Here is a 12707-nt window from a genome sequence, read left to right as displayed (position 1 = left end):
TCAATTCAGCTCTCAAGTTCCCAAAATGTCACCACACTGAACAGCCCTAAATCTTGGCTTAGAAGTCACAAAACATCCAGTGCCTTTCCAAGTGAGATCTCGGCTCCTCTCATTTCCTGCATACAATGGCATTATTCAGCCACTGAAGTTTCCACTTAGCTTGCATTTATGCCAAGTACTTTTAATTGCAAAGGAAAAGGATGTTAAGCTCTCCCATTTTTTTCTTTCTAATTCATAAGGGACACAGCAGTGGCTGGTAAAAGTTATAGGTTAAGGGCTGTTCTCCCCCCCATCTCGCTTAATAACAGACTTGCATCCTCCTCCTGCTGCCTCACAAACAGAGGTTACCGATACTGCAGGGGTAGGAGAATTTACGTTGCCATCCGTAAAATACTAAAAAGGCAAATCATTGTAAATTCAGTAGCAAACAAGCATCAGAGGAGTCTGAATGATACCTAAACCCTTCGAGATAATGCATTATAACTGATGTTCAGAGTCACCGTGACCAACATACGCATCCTTTAAGAATGACTATGCTAGTGTTCACCCAATACACATACAACAATTCAGACTGCATCCAACTCAAAAGAACTCATCAGAACACATACAGAGTAGCAGCTCCGACTGAAGCAAAATGCTGCACCACAAGCAGTGAAATAACTGGAAAACCAGATGCTTGATTTCTACTTATTTTTGGCAGCCTTGTTCCTATGATATCTGCTAGATGAGGGAAAAAAAGCTGCTGAATGCTGCTTAGTCAATAATAGATGAACCACAGCCACATCTATGGATTATCAGGGTGGCACTTCATACAGGCCTATTGAAAGTTATTTTTCTTTTCAGCAATCCACAGAAGGGTCTAAAGTAATGTTTCTATATGAGTTTTGTTCCTATTATGCAAGGTCTGGTGAACTACATTGTCTGAGACAAAGGGATTAAGTGAATTAAAGTAGTGCCTTGGGTTTGGTAGTCTTTTAAGAGGTGTCTCCACCCCACCTCTTCAGCCCTGGGACAAGAGATTATGATAAGCTAATTACTCTGCAAATGAACTAAAATGTAAATTAAATACTACATCCTAACATAGCTTAATAGCTCCAGGAGCAAGAATTTAGTTAACCTTAATGGACTGCAATTCTATCCAAAAATATAGTTTATTAACAAGCATACACATACAATAAATTGCACCACTAACTTTAAAGAAAACATCTAGCAAGCTCACCTTCACACTAAGTGACATTTGGTTAATACAGAGCAAAAAAGCAATATATATACGTGCTTTCAACAGACACAGAATGAATTCAGTTGCAATCCAAGTTCAAGCTGTAATCCAAAGAAGGGCACACAAAAGCAAAAGCAAAGACGACTTCACAGGAACCTTGCCATTTCTTTCCACCAGACCTTTGGTCTCTTACAAAATAGGTCTGTAATACAAAAAGTAATAAAAACTCTGGATTCAATTTACTCAGCCTCTTCCATCACAAGTTAACTGTAACATTTTGCAGCAACATGAGCTGTATTAACAGGGAGGCAAGAGGCAAAGATAGCTACGTCTTTAAGTTCAGCTGCAGATCGAGAGGCTGCCTAGCAGCAAGCAGCATGGGCTTCAGTGTCATTGTCCCAGTTTTTTGAAGAAATAGAAACATGGTAAACCATATTCTTCTCTCTCATCAATTAAAACTTGACCCATCCTCCACTGACATCCCAGCAAAACTTCTTCTGTTATCAGTGGTACTCTGATGAGGCCACAATGGCCTTAAAAAAAAAAAAAAAAAAAAAAAGTCATCCCCTAGTGCAAGGTTTGTCACTCTCCAAGCTTCAGTTTGGCTTTGATGTCAGTAAAACCTGACACGCTGTTACCACACGGGTGTTGGAACAGTCTCATCCTCCCTTCATGCCAGAAAACGGGATTCAGCAGAATTCGATATATAACAATTGAAGCCAACTTGGCAATCAACAGCTCCACTCTGCTCAGTGTAAGATCTTAACCTCACCGCAACGAAGAAAATAGGTGGTTTGTAATGAACTTCAGCAAAAGCCCAAGAGAAACATCACGCCAAAACAGAAAAATACATCTTGATATTAGACCTTGTTCTTCACACAGGAAAGGACATTTGTATTTCTGATCCTCTGGGGGAGTAACAAGAAGGTTCCCAAATGTAGCAGTGTTCATGGTAAAACTGCTCAAGTAGGTTTTTTTAAACAAAGCCAGAGATTCCAGATTCCTTTGTGGCAGAACAAAAAGTTATCTCTATAAGCAGTAGGGTCCCAATGTTACGAACACGTTACTTGTTATCACATTAAAATTATGCCTATGCTCCCTAATCACATCATTCATCTTTACTCAGAAAAATTTATACCAATATAAATGGGTTAAAGACCTTTTTTCCCCTCTCATTTCTATCTGCACCGCTTTATAACACCTAGAAAAAAACTCCAGAAACTTCTCCTGCTATCACCCCAAGCGAACAGTTAAGACATACTTTTATGGCAAAAAACGTTCAAAAACGGTCATTTTTTTCCAATGGCTTGAACCTGTTTGCAGTATAAGGGAAGATTTATTTCAGTGTGAACTAACCTGACAAGAGCAAGCAATCAAAAATTACCTAGCAGTAAATGCATTAAAAAAAGTCCAAGTACTGTGACATCTTGTATTGAAAAAAAAATGATGCAGTTCCATCAGCAACAAGCTCCATCTCCCCTCTGCAACTTGCATAGCCCGCTTTCATGTCAGCTGTTTATGAAATACTCTTATAGTAGAACAACTTTACAAAAATGTGGACAAGTGAGAATGGAGTTATTTTAATCTAGAACAGTATCACCCAAAGATACAGATGAATACAAACACTGTTTGTATTAAAAAAAATAAATCAGAGAAACATGAATTTAAGCTGCATTTCCAGTCTATATATTCGCTTTCCTCTTCCTTGTTTTATAAAAATAGGGTATGACATTTCAGCTTTAACTGCATGTTTAAGTCATTTATTCATTGAACATTCCATTCTTGAAATATCATCTATTAAAGTGTTCGTTAAGATTCATCCTGCTTATAGAACAGACTGAATTTCTTCTGAACTGCACTTGAGACAATAATAGACTGATATGAAATCAATAAAAAATAATGATTATGGGAAGAATAAAGAAAATAAAAAATAAAAAATAATCAAGCTCAACTCTTACTATCTGACTCCTAATAAAACAAATGCTAATGCCTTTTAGGTAATAGAAAGATTTAACTCCAAAATAATATTTACAGACTGAATTCAAGAAACTGTTCTAAAGTCTGTAAACTGCTATAAAAAGAGGACAAATAAACTGCCACCAAAACATCTCCTTCAAAGAAGTAAAAACAATACTGAAAATTCCTGATCAGAGTATTCTATCAAAACCTAGTGTTTGTAACACTACCACAGCTCTTTCATCAACCATTTTAAAAAAATGGATTCTGTACTATACTTGTACATTTCTGATATAGGCATAATTGTACAGGGGCAAGCTACTGAAGGAAAAGAAAAAAGCTGAAGATTCATTTTGCTGCTTCAGCAGTAAACCCCGCTGGGTGGGAAGGCCTGTTGGGGATACAACATTGAAACAAGTTAGTGAAATGACAGAGTCAGAAATCCAATAGTACAAAGCCTGCTTGGACATGGCTCTTTCCCCTACTGCAAAGCAGTTCTAATAAATGGGATTTATTTTAGAAAGTTTCACAATTCTTAAACAGCAGATGATACTTGCATTCCTGAAGGATTAAGTTCTACATTTCTTAATGCTAATTCAACTCTCTAAAACCAACCCAATAAAACCAGCAGAGCTTTTACAAGTAACATGCACAACCTAAAAATTCCACCCTCAAAACTGCCTTTTTGGTACTCTTCTAAGCTCTTAAGATACTCTATTTATTGAAGAGATGCCAGGAAGCCTGCAGCGGGAACAAATGCTTCTTTGGCAAAAGGAAAACATTTTAATGCCTCCTCCCTTCAAACTATGCACACCTCACCACAACATATGCTAATATACTACCAAATAAGTCTCTTTATCTTGCCATTTTTATAACAAACTGTTTCATTCATATCTATTTCAGCTTGTAACTACCTACTGCGCAGAGCAGCACACTGTGCTAAACCAACAAGTAGCTTATAGCTAAGAAATAGAAAGTAAAAAAAAAGAACACATTATATTACAGGAAAATAGTTATATATTCCAAAACAAGTCAAGAGAGGCTAATTTTCTATTAACTGTTTCACTGTAAAATTAAAATTTTAAGTCATGCAGGCATTTTGGGCCTTTTTTCCATCCTTAGTCCTTCATTTGAAATGAACAAGATCTAAGAAAAAAGTATTTCCACAAATATGACAGTGAGTGGAAATTTGCGCTAAATCTGCCAATCGTATACAAAAATGTATGTTACAGCTCTTCTGTGAAGATCTATGTATGCATCTATACCTATGCATGGAGCTATATATACCTCCCCTGGTATTGCCAGCCTTCTCTGAGGCAGACGCTCCACTGATAAGATCTCCTCAAGTCAGCCAAATGCTGAACTTAGAAAAAGATGACCAACTCTTTGCAGATCTACAGCCTGCAACTGTAAAAATATAATAAATATAGATAAATATTTACTACCATATTACTATTCTTTTCAAGTGAAATTGACACAAAGTCATCTTCTTCCTGAAAAACTCAAAGAAGCAAGAGGGGAAGTGTTTTTAAAAAACAAAAAACTCAGGCAATGAAAATAAAGAAAACACACCCTCAAACATGCTGGAGCAAGACCACTCGGTGCAGGCATCAGTTCCAGCCTTCCTCACTGAAACAGGATCTTTAGTCTCCAGACATATCCTTGTTACTCCAAATAAATCAGTGCGGCTTCCAATGATACCATAAAGATAGATCTGCTTTTAATATGTGGATTTAAATACTACATTTAACTGTCAAAGACTTGGTATACAACTAGGATTAACTCTGCTGGAGAAAGTATGAAGATGAGAGAGAGAAAATAAGGCTAAATTCTATGGAAAAGTCACTGGGATCCACCAAAGATTTCTGTAGGCTTAGATCTATACACCTGAATCCAGCTGAAAGGATGAAGAGGATGGTGGGGAGGTAAGCAAAAACTCCTTTGTCATATCTGAATCCCCCTTTTTTTGTTGTTTTCCTGTTAGAGGAATGAAAACTGCCTCAAATGATGCCGTAAGTCAACCTGAAGACAGCCACATTTGAAAAATACTGGAAATCCTGAAGTCAGAGCTTGTGAATTTGTTTGGTTTGTATGCTGTCGTAGAGGAGAAGTTAATACTTTTAAAAGCTTGGTATTTACACTTCCAAAAAGTTTCTGCAGTTCATCCAAATTTGATAGGACATGATTTAAGTGCCTCTTAGTGTTCCCGACTGGGCACTTCTGCTGCTTTGGCACACACGCGCACACACACAGTATTCCAGTACCAATGGGATACGACATCTAATGCAGCTTTACACTGGCAGCACTCCTGAGCAGTTTTAAATGTTTATCAACTCAGTAGGTCAAAAGTCTGCAGACACTGGGTGGAGCAGCAGTATGCCACAAAACTAACAGTTGTCCTCCTAGAAAAAAAGAAAGGGGGGGGGGGGGGGAACAGTTGTCAGTAAAGATTAAAGCTCCTGGCCCCATTCCACAGCAGACAATATGCTGGTTTGTAAAGTACAGGATTAGCAGATCTCACCACTTCAGAAAAAGAAGGTTCATTTGCTCTATATGAGTGCCTGATAAAAAGGCAGGGAAACGCTGCAGGGGTTCTCAAAAACCTTCCTGGTTTCTTGTATTCAGTTTAACGAAGCAGCATGTGGTTTTTCTTTCTGTGGAGGGTGTGGCTGAGTGTTACAGCCAGTAGGTTTAACAGCTAAAAGGAAAATAGCTGGGTAATTCTTTGCTTCAGCTTTGCTCATGTGTTTCTTAAATGACTGCTTGTAGGCATGAAATAACTGAAGTCCGGTGTCCTCCTTTGATTCAGCCAAGTGAACAAACAGGGCCCAGATCTTCAGAAAGGACGATCGACGGGCAGCGCTGTTGCATTGTGCCAGGTACTGCAGCAGGGGTGGCAACATGAAAGCATGATACTAGCTCCCTGTGACCCTCCTCCTGCCCCCATCCTGGCAGGGACCTAGATACCCGCTTTAAAAAAGTTAACATCTGTTTTTTACTAACCCAGAAAGCACAGTTTACCCAGTGCTCATGTCATCTGTGCTTTTTCAGATACAGAAATCCATTTCAACACTTAACTATCCTTTCCTATAAGAGGATACAGAGTGTGATATGGAAATCCAGACAGAAGTTACTGGCATGGATGTGGCATGTGCTAATCAGTGCTGTTCAAACGTTCTGGATCCCTACTGTGTGTGTTTTCATGGTCACTGTAAGCTCTTTAGAACAGAAACCCCGTCCTTCATGTCTTTCTAAACCAGCTATCACACCTCCACAATTGCATATAATCTTACCATGTCAAGTGCACAAGCTACAGAGATAAGGATGACAGGCTACCCTGTTTACATCTCATTTTTTGTGGATTTGCATCAAATGTCAGCTACTTAACACTGTATTCATTAAAGCATTTTGCAGAACAGTACATTATTGCCTAAAGGAAGAAATTATAACCATTACTTAAACAAGTGAAAACCATGCAGAAATGTGTATTTTCAATTAATATATTTTAGAATATTAATATAGTGTTCTTCCAAAATAGCCCTGAAGTGTGTTTCTGCTGAGCCGTAACTTTAATAGTTCTTAAAGTTGTCTACAGACATGTCTATCATCTCGTAACTAGGTTCTACAATGAGTAATGCTTAGCAATTATTAAGTTGAACTCTCTAGTCCAGACTCTCCTGTTGTTGGATTATTTGAGATAATATAAGGATTTATGACCAGCAAGTAGTTTTCCATCACTCTCTTAGAAAATTATACTGTCCAATGCTTGAAATTCTTTACAGCACGATTATAACATCTTATGCCATTCTGAATATTAAGACTGTAATGTGGAAGCAATTTATTTTACTCAACATATAATCCATTGCATTTCAACGTAAGACTAAAGTGTAACGGAATGGCAAGTTGAAGTATGCTATCTCTACAATCACATCTTTCTAAGAAAGATGACTTTTCCAAAATAGCATTTATGCAGCCTTCTGGCTGCTGTCCAGATCTGGCATACCTAAGTTGTTCTCATTTCATAAAGCTGAATTGCTTACAAATCAGATACCCTTTATGCCATGAATTCAGAGCAAAATAACCTGCGATACAGCAGTGAAAAATAGGCACCATCAACCTGAAACACCAATTAGTCTCGTCTTTTTTCTTAAAGATCTTCCTCTTGAAAAGCAGTTTCTTATTTTTATGGAAGATAACTATCAAATAAATAGATTTCAGCAGGACAAGAACTAAGTAGAATTCCTGTGCATTATATATACTGACAAGTAATTTCAGTAACATTCCTTTTTTAAGCACCTTTCTTTTACGCTCCCCACCTTTAGGCTTATGCTTCGTAACTAATGGCTTGACTTGAATCCTCCAAAAAGAACCTACACATCACATGTGCTTGCTTAACTCCAACTGACTCTTCTTTAAACCTTATTATGTTTCTAACAGTAGTGTACTTTTGTCCAGGTAGAGCCAGATGAAATTTCTCTGCTGATGCTTTTCCATTGCAGAAAATGGATTTATTGCTATTATGGCTCATGGCACACTACAGTATCAACTCAGACTAATAAGGGTTAGAGCTGCAAAGCAATCAGTGCTCACCTTAAAGATATTTTAAATCTTTATCTACATGAGGGCAATAGTCCCTGAACCCTATCCCAGTTTTGAGTCCCTTGTATGACACTACTGTCCAGCAGGTCAGGAAGCCTGTGTAGGCTTGTCTACTTGACTTGTGAATCCTGCAGACACATCCACGACTGTTACAACCACAAACCGAGACACTTTTAGAAAGATGTATTGCTACAAAATGTGTGTAACAATGCAGAAGGCTTCCACAGTGTATCTCAAGTTAATTACTGTGGAAAGAAAAACAAGAGAATTTTACCGCAGAATATTTTAACTAAGCTGTGGCTTTAGAGCTTTCCTCCATCTTTAGTCCTACAGCACTTTTGTTTGGTGGTGACATTCTCCTGAAGTCAGGGTGCTACACTACCACAAACAAGTCAGTCCCATCATATCAAAACCCTTCACTATCTTACAGCTGCCTAGTACAGGCAAGTGTGGTAGCCCTTGTTATCTAACAGCAGTATTCTGGTTGTATTGTAAAATAAAAGATTTGTCGACTTTTACATGCAATCATAAGACAGGGGCTTTACAACTGAAAGGCTGCTAAGTTAAAAAAAAAAAAACAACTTAAGAATATGCTCTGTATCATAAGGTGTTTTTCTTCCTAAATGAAACCCCAGTGTAATTTCCTGTATAATTACCCTTGATGCAATCCTGCCATTGGAGTTTCCCTCAAGGGAAAGAGCTTTGGGTAGACGATGGTAAACATAGGCTGGCTGCAACGGTGGCAGTGTCCCAAAGGACAGTGCAGCAACTCCAAGAGGCTTTTGGGTAGCGAGACTGGAGTCAAAAAGTTCAAATCTAAAGAAGAAAAGAAACAAAAAAGGCTTGTAACAGAACAATTGCAATAGCACGATAAAGTCAAGCACAAGCATGATCCATGAACAACTCAGAAAATCAGCTGTCTTACATTCTTAAGACTTTGTCAAAAAACCAGCAAGGTAATACAAATTACCACAATTAGGGTGAACCACATGGTGCTTTCCATGCTTAAGTTCAAAAAAGTTAAAATTAAATGCATAAGTTTACCATCTGTGGGCATAAGATGAACTGAGCCCCAATACCCAGGTGAAAATATTGCAGCTCAAGCAAATAATAAAATCCAGCAATATATCATAAAGCATTTTTAGACACAAAGATGATCTAGAAAGGTGTTTAGTAATTAAAAACAATACAATATTCTGAAAAGGCCATCAGTAGTATTTTACTAAAATCTTTCAGCACCCAATCCAGCAGGCTGGCTAAGCTCACTAAAAAGCCCAAACTCTACCATCAGCAAAAAGGGATCGGAAATACTTAAAATTACTTGAAATACAATCCAGCCCAGCATAAGTCTCATAGGTCCAAAGAGACCACTCTAAAAAGATCAATACATTCATAATCTCTTAAGTGTGCCCCCACAGTTTACAAGATGCCATCATTTTCACCAAAAGAGACTCCAGGGTCACTTCATGGGGAAGAGCAATCATTTTCTCAGGCTTGGCCCAAGCCACATAGTGTTTTATACATTAAAACCAACATGCTAATCTCCATCTAGAAACTGAGACAGCCAAGACAGGTGAATGAGTTTAGGTGCTGAGTAATCAAGACAAGATGCAGTACCTGATAAATCAGCTTTCCAATGTCACACTAGTTTCAGCTTTCAAACACTGTAAGGTTTAACCCCATACACAATGTACCACAACAGCCTCAATTGAGATGACAAGCATGATGAATAGTACATTTGCGTCAGAAAGAAAAGGTCACATTCTATAACCAAGCGAAGACTGAGGAAAAGTAGTCCAGTCACTTCTGTCATACCTAGTAGCCACCAGGTATTTAACAGCACCCTTCAAACTGCAAATTTAGGCAGTGATAGATCAAATCTGCTACTGTAATGAAATGTGCCACCTGCTTCCCCAGCACAACATTGTCTTACACCTGTCTGAACTATGCATTACTCCTGCCTCACTGAAATGTGGGCGTCACCAGTGGTCATGCACATAGTGTTTAATAATGTCACTCAGAATAAGATCTACATATAGATATGTATGTGTGTGTATGTATATCTAAATATAAAAAAAGACTACATAGTCCAGCGTAGCAAACTAGAAATAGGCAAGACATTTAAAAAAAAAAAAATCACCATCTTTTTCAGGTTCTGCACCTTGGCTGCAACTGGGTATAACCCTCACAGCCTTGCATAAACCATCTACAAACCATTTCTTAAACTGATCTTGCAATACTATCTTGCTGTTCCCAAGCCAAACTTCATCAGTATCTTCAGGAACCACATTCATAAGAGTCATATTCCAGAAATTAATGTGCAAGTTATAACTGGTGAGAAAAGTAGTTACTGATCATTTAAAAGATTCCATACCTGATGCTCTCAAAGTCCTTTTCAAAGACTACAGTTTTGCAAATCAAAACAAAACAGCATTTGGCACCGTGTAATTTTGGTGCAGCTGATATCCAGATAATAAACAACTAAAACCCTCTCCTCACCATGTGCAGAAATAGAAAAACTACACAACCACAAACTGGTCAATGAATACGTTCTCTACGTCACCAAATACATTCTCCATGAAGCAGTGCCATTTCCTATGGAAACAGCCTTGTATGGTTGTCCCATCCCTCAACATGAAGCTTCTTCCCTACAGCATGTTTGCTCCTTGTACCTTTTCCTGGCAAAGCAATGGTTCAGCAGTTAGGATTTACTCTAGCAGCCAAGGCACCAGCCACTCCTTAGCACAAACCCTCTAATCTTTCCATTGTAACTCTTCACCCTTCTGCTTTCTACTTCCACCTCTAAAGCGGATGAATTCCCAAGGTGCTGTGAATAGGGGGGAGTCACAACACAACTAAATCTGACAAAATCCAAATCTGCAGGTTATCATCAGGTATTGCTAACTCACGTGACTGCATGATGCATAACCAGATGAGCCAAGGGCCTCTTTACAGCAAAGAGTCTGAACTGGGGCAGAACTAAAACAGCTCAGCTGTCACGCTGTACTGAAATGGCCAAGGGCTGCTAGCATTTTTTTTGCCTTATGTGTAACAAGTCTGCCAGTTTGGGAGCCGTGCTGCCTGGCAAGAAGTTGCATTGTTGGCCAATGCATCTAATCTCGCCTCAGGAACTGTATTTCTCATCTCATATTTCTATTAAAGAGCTTCTCCTGCAAAAAACATCCTTCTTTATACAGTCCTGAAGAAGAAACCATCTGTAAGCACCACTCGACCTTAGAAATAGTCTTTGGATCTCTGTATTTTGATATTGGACATTTTTGTTCTAATACAGCATTTCTAACAATTTGATTAAATAAGTCTTTTAAAATACTAATCCTTGCCAAGCTCTTTGAAGGGCTATTTGTAATGTTCCTATTATCACTGCCAGAAAATCACTTCCACTCCTTCTGTAATCGGGAGAATGCATAAATTTCATACCTTTTAAAATCCTGTAGTAGGTGTTATAGAGGGTCCTCATGGCCAGTTCTTGCAAAGGCAGCACATGATCTGTTTCTGTCCCTATAGATTTCACCTCTGCTGGCAGGAACACAGTTAACTGGCCTGATGAAAAAGAGAGCAGTTTCACCTCTGAAACTTGAATTGGAGAACCACAACTAGAAGGACACAAGACATTTAGAAAGTGGTTAGAAAAAAAATAGTAAAAGCAGCTTTACAGGGGAACCTAGATGACCAACCCAAACTAAGCCTGATACTGTTTTTCAGTGCAGCACCATTCAGGGAGCCTTTGCAGAGTGCAATACGTGCTGGGGTTGGACTAGATGACCTTTAAAGGTCCTTTCCAACCCAAACTGCTCTGTAGTTCTGTGCTGACACACATTTTCTATGGATTCCCATCTTCTGTGACAGGTTAATCATGGGACATCTGGAGATCTTTACTTATCAAACAACATTCAAAAGCTGGAGAAATGAGGACGCAATCCCAAGGAGGTGAACCAAGTGCACTATGTGTCCCTTGCTTTGCCAATATATTCATCTCTTTTAGCCTCTGAATACCATTATTACTAAATTTTTTACATAGGGGAGCATTTCATACCTAACAGTTAGCTTCTTGTGTCTTGGATCAAGCAGCTGAGAATGGTAAAAGTCTTCTCAAGTGTAATACATGAGGCAAAATACGACCACCAAAAAATATCATTTAAAGTGCCACTGGGTGATTCTGTAACACACCTTTCCCCATCCACAGAGTCCCCTTGGTGGGCGCAGGGGGACGGGTGAAGGGAAAATAAGAACAACAAACTAAGCTGTAGTGAGAAAATACTCTAATAAGTCTACTAGCCTTGTCCTTTCCAAATCATACAAGGAAAAGGAAGGTTATTTGGATCCAAGAAGAGAAACTTAGCTTGTAGTAAAAATAACAACTCTTTAGATGATCCCTGTTGCAAGCTATCATACCAAAGAGACACGCATAGGAAAATTCTACTAAGAGGTTGGGGAAGTCAACAGGGGAATCGGAATTGTTTATGACAACTTAAATTTGAAGCCAAGAGCAACTTGTTAGGGCCAGTCTTAATAACTGGAACAGAAACCCAAATTTGTCAGCCTTCCCAGATATTGGACCTAAAACTGAGGTAACTACACTCAACCTTATCAGATATTAAAGAAATCTCATAGCACTCCTCTGATAACAAACAATCTCTTCTCTTCTGATTAAAGGAAAAAACAGCCTAGAGTTTTTCCCTGGAAAAACAAAAAAAGGGCTGCATCAAACAGCAAGTCAATAAGCCTCTTCTTAAATACTTAATACTTTCCTACAAACCATTAACAAGTTTAATATATAATTGGAAATTCAGAGATCCAATATTCCAACAATCCCTTCCCAATGAATCAGCTATCAACAAATAGATCTATAATGTTGTATTTTCAAGCTGATTAACCCCTTACCAACCGAACTAGAAGACACATCCATAAACTC

General features: G+C 38.5%; 1 protein-coding gene across 3 annotated transcripts in view; it reads right to left on the bottom strand.

Annotated features, from left to right (window-relative positions):
- Positions 1–1132: 1132 nt before the first annotated feature.
- Positions 1133–12707, bottom strand: part of LRRC28 (leucine rich repeat containing 28) — a 54321-nt gene continuing 42746 nt past the window's right edge. The window contains exons 8-10 of one of the 3 annotated variants that reach the window (XM_027793928.2): positions 11213–11388; positions 8431–8590; positions 1133–5577 (exon numbers count right to left, since the gene is read on the bottom strand). In XM_027793928.2, the coding sequence (XP_027649729.1) occupies positions 5505–5577; positions 8431–8590; positions 11213–11388 (409 nt within the window). In that variant the 3' untranslated portion in view covers positions 1133–5504. The other 2 variants (XM_013303279.3, XM_055814491.1) reach the window with 2 other exon arrangements.

The sequence above is a fragment of the Falco peregrinus genome, chromosome 1 (genome assembly GCF_023634155.1).
Source record: "Falco peregrinus isolate bFalPer1 chromosome 1, bFalPer1.pri, whole genome shotgun sequence".
NCBI lineage: Eukaryota > Metazoa > Chordata > Aves > Falconiformes > Falconidae > Falco > Falco peregrinus.
Note: the sequence above shows the minus strand (reverse complement) of the source record. Positions and strands in the feature narration are given on the sequence as shown.